Source organism: Lolium perenne, chromosome 5 (genome assembly GCF_019359855.2).
Source record: "Lolium perenne isolate Kyuss_39 chromosome 5, Kyuss_2.0, whole genome shotgun sequence".
Classification (NCBI taxonomy): domain Eukaryota; kingdom Viridiplantae; phylum Streptophyta; class Magnoliopsida; order Poales; family Poaceae; genus Lolium; species Lolium perenne.
Window position 1 is genome coordinate 23,339,667 of NC_067248.2, and position 14,333 is coordinate 23,353,999.

The window sequence follows — 14,333 nt, forward strand, 5'->3', positions numbered from 1 at the left end:
CATATATATATAGCACCTAAATTAGTACGATTACTATATGCTTATCGTCTCATACAGTGTAACCATTGACGTATCGTGCGCACTCACGAAAAGGAGACGATAGTGTGTTGGTTAGGTACGGACACCGCATGCCAGTCGCGTGGCAAATAAGGGCACGCTACCACTATCTTCATACATGTCGTGTGCGTTCATCATAGCCCATTGCAGAAAATTTCTTGTCATCCGTACAGGTAGTCCCTATTTACTAGTGGCGTGTCATTCCAGAATGTACGCTATCACTATGGCGTTACTAGTCGCGTGCCAGTATTCCACCCGCTGCTAAAAATGGCAGTCGTGTGCCACATTTGGTGCCCGCTTCCATTAGTCGTGCCCCTACAGCTTTTTCCCTACTAGTACCTCTGTGGCGTGCTTCTTTGGCCCACGGTATTTCTCTAGGTGAAAAAACTGATCAGGTTTTTTTTTCTTTGATTTTTTAGGTGTCCAGAAGGTATGTAAAACAATAAAATACGAAAATGAGGTTTTCTGCCTCCTAGAAATTAAATACCAATGAAAGGAATTTTGTAAGAAAGTCTCATAAATCAACTAAAATGCATAAATAATGACAAATATCATTCAAAACTAATCATATGAGTCAGAATATTAATGATGTAAAACACATGTATCAGCAACTCATTGTCAAAGTTGATCTTCATGGCTGAAAGTTGATTTATATGATATTGGAAGACATTCATATGTTCAATCACGTTGTTGCCATCACGGTACTCAAGCTTTGGAAGCCTTTTGATTACCGTAGCCTTGTCATAGATGTCTTCCTCTCATACATTGACTCGAACTCATGCCATATCTCATATGCATTTGTGCCGTTTGCAACATGGTGGAATATATTATGGTTGATGTACAATCGAATCATAGATATTGCCATTCGATTCAACAAAATCAGTTCTTCTTCCGTGACACCGTCCGATAACTTGTATTTCACAATAGGCTGGTACAAATCCTTACAATAAAGTATGTCTTCCATCATGGGCTTCCATAATGAGTAATTCAAGTTTTATCATGCCACTTGTGGTGGCACCTTCTCCAAAGCCACTACGATCAGCAACCTCTGAGCAACCTTGAGCTCTGATACCACTCTATTGGAAAATTAGTACGCTCAAGCATAATCTGAAAAATACGCGGTGGAATAAGATGTAAATTTGAGCACCACTCATGCACTAACTCCACGGATCGTTGCTATATCACGGAAGGACACATATGCATCAAACATATATGGAGGAATAGACTATGCCCCAATAGAGGACAAGTCCTGGGTGCTCTCGGCACACATATAGTTGATTTCTGCGAGTAGGGAGGATAAGTCTTATGTGCTCTCAGCACATAGGTGCAGCAACAAGCAAATCAACGCACAGAGACACCAATCCTTTTACGTGGAAAACCTCTCAACTTGAGAGGAAAAACCACATGCCAAAGCCACCCAAATCTTTTTTTCACTATAATCAAATGGGGATACAACAAGTTCTTCTTTAGAGAGCACTAAAAGATCTCAGACATCAAGATGCAAGCAGATTTTGGATGCCATTACAAGATTTGGGGAACAAGAGCTAGGGATTGGATCAATCCCACCAAAGATGGTGGAACAACATCTTGAAGGAGACATATAAGGATGCAGATGTGGTCTTCACAACCTTGTGGGCAAGGCCCGACGCTTGATTAGCTTCTTTCTTCACCTTCCTCTCTTTCCCTTCTCTCTTGGTTTTCTTCTCCAATGGAGTCTATCCTGGATTTTTGTCACTTCACCTAGTGGTGGCTGGATGGGAGACTTAACATCCCCCATCCCTCATGTGCAATATCCAAAATTGACCCTTGGCCATAACCCTAATGGAGAGTGGGATCTTGCACCTATTTGGATTGTTTGAAAGGCTTCAATAAGTCACCTTCTCACAGCCCATATGAGGAGGATATCCAACAGCAATCATGCTAAACAAGAATGTGTATCCACAAGAATAATGATGACAACCAACCAAGCGCTAAATGCAATTGCAACTAAGGAGGAGTATGTGCATGTTCGCACTGGCTAGCCGGAGTAGATATAAACCTCAGTTCACTCCAGCTGAGAGGCATGGGTGATCGTTCTAGTTTCTCTAGAAATTAAGTACGTAGTTGGTAACACGTTGAGTGTTTGATCTCACAATAATGAATATACAAGCCGGGGTGAGATAATGGGATTAGGAGACATCGAGAATTCACCTCAAAAGCTCTAAATTTGAACATAAACACCCTTGTTCGGTGTTAGGGCAACTGAGTATACACCAACCGATAATGATTTTGCACGATCGACCAACGGAGCTGGTTGCAGAACATGATCCAAGGCTTGAAGCAGCTCGTAGGAGAAAATTATCGCATCATGTTCGCACCTAACCACATCCAGGCCGTGTGCACGTCCAGAAACATCATTAGTAATGCTCGACTGTAGCGTGACTATTTCTATGCTGTCTACTAGATCCTCATTATATTTTTCATATTCAGTTGTGTGTAGCTATCCCTCTAGACACTATTAGTAGTAGTACAGATCGAGACATTCAAGTCCGTGAAGAAACGAAACTAACTCTGAGACTGCGATGCGACGAATCGCTAACGTTGCAACGTGTAGGTGTTGCAACCGTCGGGGCTAGAATCTATCGCCTGCTTCCTGCACGGGCCATCCAACGAACAAAGCCCTCTGTTTAAGCATCACTGGCAGCCCGTAGTTAGCGATCGGCAAAACATACGCAGCAGTGCCTGATATTCCGGCGAGGCTGCCTCGTCGTCGCGTGGTGTGTATTGCGTTCATTCAGTAAAAGTCATAAAACTTCACATTCATTAGTGCACGCTGAGCACACATGGTTTGTATTAAGCTTCAGTTTTTTCAACCAACTCGTTTATAATATGGAAAAAGCAATTGTATGTGCAAAAATTAGGAGAAAGCACGGAAGTGGAGAAGAGAAGATAAGAGGATGACGAAGAAGATCAGAGAACGTTGCTTCTAAATAATATGCTAGTCAAACATAATACAGATTATATACTTTAGTTAGTTTTTCCTATATTCTTTGTTCGATATATGTGGTCACCGAGTTTCAGTTTAGGCATGAACCAGCGACTAGGTAAAAGGGGACGCGGCGGAACGACACAACGCTGGCAGATAGCTAACTGCGGCCAGCCGGCCAGGCATGGTTGAAAGTCAAAAGCAGAGCGTCTCGTTCGTTGGATGGCTCCTGCGGGGAAGAGGGAACACATAGCAGCTTGTAGTTTTTTAGGCTTCTAGCCAGGGGAGCAGTCAGACTAAGACTCGTTAAAACTTCCTTAACTTGGTTCTACTAACAATGAACCTCCAAAACCTCTCATTATTTTAATCGGGTACCGCTCGACTTGAAGAGCTGAAATCGTTATTAAGATCAAAACCATTCGTATCAACAAAAGGTCTTTCCTTTTTTTAATAATATCTCTGTCTATAAACAGACGTTTAAGATTTATCTAGCGTCTAGACAAACTTCAAACATTTATTTATGAACGGAAGGAGTAGTAGAGGTTAGTATTGGGTCTAGTAACATCCGTGCTCGTGATTCATCTCATTCCTTAAGGCGTTTTCTTGGAGTACCGTGACAGCATCCGGTGACCTGAAACTTTCATGATTACTCATAATTTATTAACTATATTCGGTAATTGGTTAAATGGAATAGATAAAAAAATCAATACCTCAGGTATGCATTTGTTTGTGGAATTTACATTACGTGATTTTAACCGGGCGGAAGGTGTTTTCTTTTTGCAGGTTATTTGCAGGCTTATATACTGGATCCACATGTGGTCATTTCAGCGACCACATATGAAGTTTAGCTGTACTCGCTTAATGGCGATCATACAAGCTATCTTCGGTCAGGGTGGATGGTGGATGGCAGCATACTACTAGGATATAGAATGCGTAGGCATATCATGTATTTATTTTTATTTCGTTGGCTCATTCATGTAGCCACTTTTATGTGATCCTTGAGGTTCTATGATTACTATAAAGCTTGAACATTTTAAATAAAATGTTATGCGCATCAGTTTGATGAAGAGCCAGAGGTGATATCCCTCGTTTCGAAAAAAAAATGCTTTGCGGAGCTCTATATGTTATACCTGCACATGGCACTTGTGTGTTTAATAAAGCCAATGCGTCAGGTTAGTTTGCGAAAAGTACCAGAGGGAGGCATAATTTCAACTAGCACTGCTGCAAACTTGAACATGCATCATGAAAAATTTCCCTAGGCTCCGCCAAGTTCTAGGTGAAGGACGACAGCTTAGGTACCCCTCGCGTCGTCTCCTCTAAGGCGACGGGAGGGGCGAAACCCTACCCCCCCGCCGCCGCCGCCCCCCCGCCTTGCTCCCCCTTCCCTCGCCGTCCCCTGAGGCGGCTGCCGGCGAAGACCAGCAGCGCCTAGGATGGGGGCGGCGGGGATCCGCGCGCGGAACCTCTCCGTGGTCGTATTGAGGCAGGCGGCCACGGGGAGGTTGGTCCTCTCCGGTGCTCTCAGGCGGCGCTCCGCCCGCCGTGCCCCCTTTCCAGCTCGGCCTTGCCGGCGTTGGGTGGTGGTGGGAGGCGGTGGGGCGCTGTGGGTGGCGGCCCTGGTTGGGACCAGGTTCTCCGGGGCGGCGGCCCCGGGTGGCATGGACGGTGTCGGCCCTGCGGCGGGCGGCAGCCGTGGCGTGGTATCTTCTTCCTCCCGGCCGTGCGGGCGGCGCGGAGGCGGCGGTTGAAGGTCGCGGCGGCGCGGGGCTGCTCGCCGGCTCCTGCTCCAGATCCCAAGGTGAAGCCTTCTCCTAGCTTGATCTGTTCATCCCCCTGCTCGATCTCGGGCCTGGCAGCCTTGCTCGCCGGATCCTGTGGACGGGCAGGCGGGTTTGTGTTGGGGACATGGTATCGGGGGAAACCCTTGGTCGATGCTGGCCACGACGAGGACGACGCTGCCAGCGCCGTTCCCCTTCTTGAAGGCCTCGTTGAGGTACCTACCTCTCCGCACCACCACGCCTCTGATGGGGCGAAATCCCCTGGTTTCCCGTGTGGACGACGGCGGCGTTGCGACGTCGCTCTCCTTCTTGAAGGCGCCGTCTGGGGTCCTGCAACGGTGTTGGTCGAACAGTGACGCTTGGAGGTGGCCATGGTGACTCCGGTCGCTTCTCGTTGGTGCGTCTTCGTCCGACAGCTTCGTCTGGTGCTTCGGTGGTGCCTGTGGTGGTGCTGTTCTCGGCGTAGCTCCCTGGGCGTCTATGATGGCTGGCCTAGGTGACTTTGCTCCCTGCTTCATTGTGTTCTTGGGGGAACTTCTTTGCCTCCCGACGGTACGGCGTCCTTTCGATCCAGGGCGAGGGACAGGGGTCCTTTCCGGAGGCGAAGTCGATGAAGCTTTGAGCCTGTTGCCTGTTGGTGTAGACGACGACTCGTCCCCGGTTGCTTCTCTCTTGACCATGCATCCCTCTGGTCTCTCCCAGCGTTGGATAGTGCTAGGTGGCTCAAGCTGTGTGTTTTTGTGTATCCTTAGCTTGCTTGTGTTCCTGCTGTAAGCTGTTTGTAATATGCACGTTGTATCTGCCGTTGTGGCGTTATTAATTTAACGCAGGGCTAAGGCCTTATGTTTAAAAAAAAGTTCTAGGTGAAGAACTTACCAATGCAAAAGATTGTTTGGCAAAGACTCTAGGCTCGAGATTTGCCACAGGTAAACACCCAAGACGCAAGGGACAGGAAGACCGTTCTCTCCACGGCACTACTGCGTGCCTCTGTCGACGCCCTGCACCATTCCAAGACATGCCCTGTGCTCCCAAGATCCACACACAGGTGACAACACCATGCACATGGAGAGATTCGGCCTAGTGCCAAACCCCAGGTTTATTGTTTTTCGTCACCACATGGCCGCACCGCCCGTTTGGCGCCTAGCTCAGATCTGTGTTGTTGTTTAAGGACAAACATGGTTTAATTTATGTTGGAGTCAAGCTATACACAATGCCAGGTTACGTACACTGTACGTGGCATCTACCCCATCCAATTTCCATTTCAATGTTTGTTTAATTAGCCAGATCAGGAGGAAGCATAGGATTCTTCAGCCCATGGTCAGGAGAGACCAGGGGCAGACATTGATCCAATCAGGAGATGGATGGATCCTGGCAATAGGATCATGACATGATTCATTGCAAGGGGGCAGCATGGCTACAAGGGTTTTAAGACATTGCCAGATCCAGAATTCCAACTTGGAGTAGTACAATTCTCTACTACTAGGTACTACTAGTGAACTAGCTAGGGGGGGTTACTAGCTAACAAGTAACCTTAAGTTAGGGCAACACTGAGATGGTGTTCCCAGCACCTAAAACTTCAGTCCTAACAAGTCTTAACTAACCTGACCTGAGCTACATCGTCGCGCATTACGTTTACAAAAATGGCGACCGTAAAGAGATGGGGGTGGTGCGCTACGTCGTCTCCTTGAAGCTCTTCGTCAGCCAGATGGCAGTCTCCCTGGGGGATGCCTTCTCGGGGCCAAAGGGCTTCAGCAGGATGCCCAGCTCGTCATACCGCTCCTGCTGTAGCAGCTGCGCGCTGAACTCCAGGAGCCCCTCCAGCGCCTCCGCACGCTGCTGGAACGACGACATGTCGAACCGCTGCAGCCTCGAGTCATTGGAGCCCCGGCTTGAGGCGGCCGTGGCGTTGCGGCCCGAGGAGTCACTCCCGTTGTCCCCGTCAGCCGTGCGCAGCACCTGGATCGTGCACTTGTCCTTGGTGATCGACTGGTTGACAGAGGGAGGGGTAGAGCAGGAGCCGTGGGCTGATGAGAGCTTGTGGATGGGGTGGAAGGGGTCTTCCGATGAAGCCAGTGGGAACTCTGCAATCCTGTCAATTCGGGGTGCGTTCACAGAGACATCGGGGGAGCCGCCTAGCTGGTCCAGAATGCTGATGCTGCGCTTGATTGGTGTTGTTTCATATGTCGACAGCGGGAGGGATACCCTTCGAGCAGGAGCGCTTTTGCTTAGAGATGTTGTTGAGGGCAGCTGCACAGGAGAAATTGGATGCTCAGAAATCATTTGTACCGGCACCAACTAAACAAAGTGGCAAAGTCATGCTGAAGCCAACAAACTAAAATAAAGATTAAAAATGCACCAGGACAAGAACTTAATAACTCTAAAAGAGACGTTAGATGCTCGGTAAATATTGGACCATTTGGTTGGCACTTCAGTAATGTCAAGAGCTTTAAGAACATAGAACAAGCTATGTGAAAATACCTCAGTACGGCTTGTTCTGGTATAAGATGATTTCGGAGTTTCAAACCGATTTCTGCCTGTGAATGTCTTGGCTGGAATACTCTTGGGAGTCCTCAGGATGCTTGGTGTCTTCGTTATCATGGCTTTACTAGTAACCTCTTCCTCAGCCTGGCTGCTGTCAATGGATAACTCTTTGAAACTCTGGGTAGTTGTATATTCTTTGATGCTCCGTATAGAGCTGACAGAGTTCCGCTCAGGAGATGGTTTGCTAAATGTTACAGTCCTCTGACTTCCCAAGGAATTTCTCCTGGCCATTCTTCTGCGCGCGGAATCAGCAACATCATCAGGATATGTCATCTTCTTAACTTTGTCAGTCAGACATTCATGGATAGGAAGCATATTGCGAGTAGGACTAGATTTCAGTTGGACTTGAAACACATAAGGCTGAAGTTGTGGATGCTTGAGCAGTTCTGCAGCCTGGTCATGTAGTGGATATTTTATTTACATCAGAGAACAAATTTGTGCTAAAATAAATAAAAGATTAGCAAAGACTAAGAGAATATCGAGGAATTACGCTTGGTCTGTGCTCTGGACTTTTCCGCAGCATGCTCTTGATAAGTCCCCTACTGCATTAAGGAAGTAGGACTTTCAGAAGCATGCTCAGTATTCAGGTAAGAGGTGACAGGCAAAATGAAGTGAGAAACAAAAGAAAGGTAGCTAACAAACTTACAAGGGACCAGAATATTTTGTGGGTAATGGTGATACTATTGACTTTGTGATCTTGTTAATCAGAGCTTGCATGTCCTGCAACAAAATGACGAAACCAGACCATCATCAGCTCTTGGGTCTTAACATGATTACTAGAACAGAGACAGTAGCACAAATATCTAATCAAATAGACTAGGGCATATATGCAATACAATGGGCATCTAGTACTAAGTGTTTCTATCCAGGTTTACTAATGTATTTGTAGGACACAAGAATCCAATACATGCCAAATAAATCTAACTTAAAAGCATAAAGTGTTCACTAAGTAAATATAACAATGTTTTGTAGTTTTCACCATCAAGTTGCAACAATGTATAAATGGCTTACATCCATTGGCATAAGAAAGAAGGCAAGTTAGGGACTTACAAAAGCTCTAAATGCAGGTCTGAGAGCTGTCATTTCGTATATACAGCATCCTGCAACAAAAGAATATAAGTATTGAATCACACATTTTATATCTAGGTTCAGGAAAGTATTTTGTCAAATACCTAGAGACCAAATATCAGACTTGCTACCATATGGTATATCAGCAAGAAGTTCTGGGCACATATAACTTGGTGTTCCTACCACCTGGGAAAGGGAGAAATATAGTAGTAAGAACACAATCGCATATGTACAAGAAAGACAAAAAAAATATTTGATTACTTACAGAAGATGCCAGATCATCAGAAGTCAATATTTTTGCAAGCCCAAAGTCACCTGCATTATTAGATTTGGAAGTGCATCATTACCAGGATTGCAGAATAAATACATAAAGTGCTGCACTTTTCCTGAGACTAAGCTACGTACCGAGTCTTATAGTTTGGTCTCTGGCAATAAAAATATTGGAGCACTGAAACAAATTAGCAGCTTTAGTATACATTATCACCACACATTAAAAGACAGCTACCATTATATGCTCCAAATGAGATGCTCTTACTGACCTTCACATCTCGGTGGAGAATGTGATTTGCATGCAAGTAATCTAGAGCCATTAGGAGCTGTACGAGCCACTTGCAAAGCTTCTGCAAAATCAGAAAACAGGGTTGACAGTGCATTCCTCGACAGAACAAGCTAAAGATGCCAAAATGAGAGCAAGGAAAGGACCGCACCTCCTCAGAGAAATAGGTACCATTTGCTCTTTTAATAGCTTCAGACCTATAACAATAGACATTGTGTTAACTAGAGGGAGTTGAGTTGTGACCTAACTATTTAAACGATATCACGGCATACGTACATGTCTCCTCCCTGACAGTAACCTATAATAATGCAGACATAGCATCCCTGCAAGTTTAAACGCACAGAATGAGCAAACTGCATATCAAGTAAAACTGAAGCAATTTCGCCTTCCTACTACTTGTTGATATACTCTTTTCTTGTACGTTTCACCTACCTTTTCTACCCATGAATCTTTGTACTCCACAATGAATGGATTTCTCACTGTCGCAATAAGCTGCATCTGCACGAAGAACATTTCCGCGCAGCTCAGTAAAAGACAGCACAGCACAAGACAAGACAATATATATTGCAGGTTCTGAGACTCAGATCAGCTCCTCACTACTAGCCAAACAAAACTCAATAGCATCACCATGAGCAAAGTAATTTATATTACACAACCAATTCTTGGCCACATCTAGTCGTGTACCCAGAATGAAATTACTAACTAGGTGCCAAAAGATGAAAAGGTGTAGCTTGCCAAGATGAAGCAGAAGAGGATTTACCTCCTGGTGTGCAGACCGGCGAGTGCGGTCGGTTTGTCGCGCAAGCCGGATCTTCTTCAGCACATACCTGCAGGAGAAACAGAGCTCCATACCATCAGAATGACTGAACAGAACCATACGACCCCAGAAGGTAAGTAAGTGAAAGGGCGGTGCTAGTGAGCCTCACTTCTTCTTCTCCACCTTGTGCCTCACCAACAGAGCGGAGCCAAATGCTCCTTTTCCAATCTGCTCCAAAACCTCATACTGATCCATCTTCGTGGAGTTTGCAGCTCACACACAGCAAGATATGTTTTGTTTCTTCACTGCCCTGGAGGGTAATAAAAAAGAAGAAAACAAATCAGTACTTCTGCCAAAGAAATGGTGAAGAATGTGGAACAGCAAGTGCATTGAAGTAGGCAGTGACTCCATTTTTTTGGCTAAAGTAGCCAGCCAACACTCCAAGAAACATTTTCAGGGAAAAGGGGAAGGGGAAACCGTAAGCTCACATGAGAACACAATAAAAGACAAGTGAATCCGAAATTACGGACGCAAAGGAACGGAAGCACTGGGTGACAAAACCTGCCGACAGCTCCTCCTAAACTGTTCTGAAAAGAAGAAGATGAAATAAAGGAGGAGACGGTGGAGCTCCGGGGCCGCAAATGTCACATCTCCAGGCAGGAGCAAATCAGTATTCAAGAGTAGGGGAGAGAGAAAGAAAAAAAGAGGATCAGCCCCACTGCACAAGTCAAGCGGCTGCCAACTCCGATTCAAACCACCCCCAATGATTATTTTCCAGACCAAATCCCAAATGCCTGCTCCATGAGCACACCCAGCGGGAGCGAAATGATCCCCAAATGGCGGCTATCGATCTAAACCAAGAACCCAATCTAAGTATAAAAGATAGAGGAAAGAAAAGGGATGAACAGTCCAATCAGGTCGGAGCTCTGGAGCCTGAAATGCCAGCTCCAAGCCCACCGGACGGGGAGGGGGTGGACTTACGAGGTCAGGAGCGCAGATCTCGCCGCATTTGATCGGAGACGGAGAGGGTTGGAGCTTGGAGTTGAAGAGGCGGCGGCGGGGGAGTGGGGAGAGAGAAAGATGGGGTTTTTGGGTGGGGTTCAAACTCGGCGAGAGGCCCGCCTGCTGCTTTCCGAATCCCCACAGAGGTTATATAGCGCAAAGGTAAAGCGGAGGCGAGCTGGGGGAGAAGCCTCGCTCCCTCCCGAGGAGAGAGAGAGAGAGAGAGAAGAGCAAGGCGGCTAGAGAGAGAAGGCGATGGCAGTGAAGAAGGAAGTGCGATGACTGAAGAGAGGGAAGGTAGTAGTGTGTGTAGGGTCATGTGGTGTGGTCAACTTGGTGGGTTTATCTTATTTTTTCAAGGATTTTTTTTTAAGTTCTTGGATTGCATCCATGATATGATCATATGATGAGGACAAAAAGGGGTCATTAGTGTGGGTGATTATACTAATGGGCTGGTGACATTTTATTTTATTAGTAAGGGCTTGTTTGATTCGAAGATTTTCACACAGTAGGTATAGAAAATATACACCATTGAAATGGCATGGTCTCTCCAATCCTATAGAATGAGAACACTGCAAGATTCTGGATCCACGAGCGTTTGATTACACAGAAAAATAAAAGAAAGTGTAAAAACAGGTTGGAGTGAACAGGATATTTTCTCGAAAACATGGTGCGAATAAATCCTTTGTAGGAATTACAATGGATTACAACTCCATGAATCAAACAACGTTTGTAGAGAAAAAAAATTCTATAGATCCAAATCCTACACAACTCTTTTTGATCAAACAAGCTCCAAAAATAAACATTTCACTTGCCATGTATGCAATCAGATGAAGATAAGAGAGGATGACTTATTACGCAATAGTTAAATCTTCGTAATATACTGGTTGAGTTTCTTTTTTATACATATTAATTCAGTTTCTTCGCCGAACAAATTAGCCCACAATATTATTCCCGACGTAAATTGACAGAAATGATTTGACTAGCGGGCAAAAATGTCCCATAGCCATGGCCCATGGGTGGCTGACATTTCTGGTAACCATACTGTAAATTGCCGCACGAGATTCTCAATCAATTTAATTATTCAAATCTGGTAGCATTGAAACATTTCATGTTCGGTTTTGAGTGGAGGGGTAATGGGGAGTTAAGAGCTAAGGAGTTGGGAAGTGGGATGGAAATGAGGAATCAGGAGATAAAACATACTACCTAATTTGCAATGAATAAGACATCTATTATTTTTAAAAAGTCAAACCATTTAAGTTTAACTAAGTTTTTACTAAAAACCGTTAACATGTAAAATACAAAATGAATATAGTTAGATATATCATGAAATATATTTTCATATGACATCTATAAAATAACATAGTTGTTGACATATTTTTTTATAACTTTATTTAAAACTTATTTGGCTTGACTTTAAAAAAATAAAAGTCTTATTCATTGGAACTGAGTGAGTATAGAGTTAGGTTACCAACTCATCCTAAAAAATGTACATGTGATTATTTGCATGGTATTTTAGCATCTTCAATTTAATGCATGCCTTCTGTGTAAACAGTATTTGCATGGTAAACCCATCGGAGAGGAGATTCGAAATTTCCGTTATTGACCAACCCCACGATATTTCGCTTAGTAACTAAATCCTTGACTGACAAACGCAAAAAAAAAAAGTGAAACACACGCAAAATATGTTGTGCAGCGAATTTTCTCTAGAGGGGGCTTCAACGATCGCCTGGATTAGGTACGATTTAAACACAAGAATGAAAAGAATCATTCTACTGTTTTGTTTCGTTTTCGCCGATCTCAAATTTTTTGCTTATATTATTCAGAAGATAGGCCCAGATTGAAAACTATTTGCTAATGACAATAGACTACATAGGGTTGGGGCTCACACTATACAGTGAAACATTATTTCTCCTGCATGCAACCAATACTAGCACAACTTGCAGTACTATATAATTCACCCATAACTACTGTGGCATCTTTTTTTATAAAACAACAACCATTAAAAAAATGTATAATCTACACGTATTTGTAAGCATAGGAAAAAAAGAGTTACGTGTAGTACATGAAGCCCACTGGATGCAGCCTTCGTTTTTCATCGCAGGAACTTACCTGATCGACGAGGCTGTGCATACGACAGTTTTTCATGGTCAAATTCCTAAAACTTTATCGAAGTTCAAATAGGCCAAAATTAGGAGGCAAACATAATGCATAATGGTCCTTCTGTTTCTTTACGTAATGCATCCAACCATTTCAATATTCAAATGTGAGCAATAATTGGACCATGGCACGTGAGTGATGTGACAAAATAGCAGTGAGAAGATTCCTCAGTGGTCAATTCCAAAAGAGTAAAAAGTGAGGAGCAAATTTGAAAGAGCGCATCTTTTCATCTATAACTAAACCTACAGACAAAATAAAAAATACATAAAATTGACAAACTATTTTATGATAATCCTTTCTGTTAATCTTCTTAAGGTAGTAAGTCGATGCAACTGCACAAGAGTTTTAAGCGCGCTTTCCGTATGCAAAGATTTCCAAACATGAGTGTGCTCCGGAAAACAAGAGTGGAAAAAAACCAAAGGGACTCTTTGGTTCAAAAGAAAGTTAGAAGAATATGAAATTTCCCTATGATGACACCCTTCATTTGTTTCCCTTGGTTCAAAGGAATGGAGCAAGATAAAACACATACAATTTCCTTTGGTCTAGGTATTAAGGGGATAATTAGTTGGGATTTTACCATCTACTTGGACCTCAACTCAACTCCATACACACGAGATGTTAAATATAAATACACCGCCTAGTCTCTTTCCATCATTGGTTCAATTGTCTTGTGCATCAATCTTTCATGGTATTAGAACCAAGAGGTCTTAAGTTCAAGACCATGCTCATGTAGTTTTTTTTTAAAGATTCTGTATCATGCACCGAACTCATGCTAAGAACTAAAATAGCCTAGACATGAGGAGGAGTGTTAAATATAAATACACTGCCTAGTCTTTTTCCGTCAGTTCGGACTTTTGGTTCAATTGGCTAGTGCATCAATCTTTCACGAGGAACAAGACTTAGTAGCGTATAATTTGACAATTGTTATTAGGATTCTTGTGTTTTTTCTATTTTATTTACGAAAAGATGAGCATAGCATCGGCCTATGCATCATCCATTTGTGAGACAAAATGAAATACATGGTTTTTGTGCAGTCTCGACTCATCAAGGCCTCCCAGCGCCTGGCACGAGTGACTCAAAAAGGAGCGTAGTCCAAGTGCACAACTAATATGGAGTAATCTAAACTCAAAAATTATTACACCATCATTTTGATTATATGCAACTACTGTAAATGCATAGATATGGACTACGAAAGTTAGTTTCAACAATTTAAACCTTATTCATATGGACTGAAAGAAGACATGCATGTTAGAGTATTGTAGCTTGTCTAACATTTCTTCAGTAAGTTATAGGATAATTTCTTCAAATATGTTCATAAGCACAACAAGTGATATGGAGAAAAATAAACTTTGCTCGTGAGATGAACAAAGGAAAACTACCAAAAAATAGTTGGTTTTATAGAACACATCGAAAAGTGTCTTGATCTTTCACAAAACAACGTCGCACTGG

General features: G+C 43.7%; 1 protein-coding gene across 1 annotated transcript; it reads right to left on the reverse strand.

Annotated features, from left to right (window-relative positions):
• Positions 1-6,158: 6,158 nt before the first annotated feature.
• Positions 6,159-10,958, reverse strand: LOC127298780 (serine/threonine-protein kinase Nek2). The gene is made up of 15 exons (XM_051328631.2): positions 10,704-10,958; positions 9,892-10,032; positions 9,726-9,792; positions 9,398-9,463; positions 9,242-9,288; positions 9,117-9,162; positions 8,949-9,029; positions 8,815-8,857; positions 8,675-8,724; positions 8,514-8,595; positions 8,392-8,441; positions 7,988-8,061; positions 7,832-7,883; positions 7,279-7,734; positions 6,159-7,047 (listed from the first exon to the last, which is right to left on the reverse strand). Exons 2-15 carry the CDS (start codon positions 9,975-9,977, stop codon positions 6,472-6,474), a joined length of 1,776 nt encoding a protein of 591 aa, XP_051184591.1. The 5' UTR covers positions 9,978-10,032; positions 10,704-10,958; the 3' UTR covers positions 6,159-6,471.
• Positions 10,959-14,333: the final 3,375 nt, after the last annotated feature.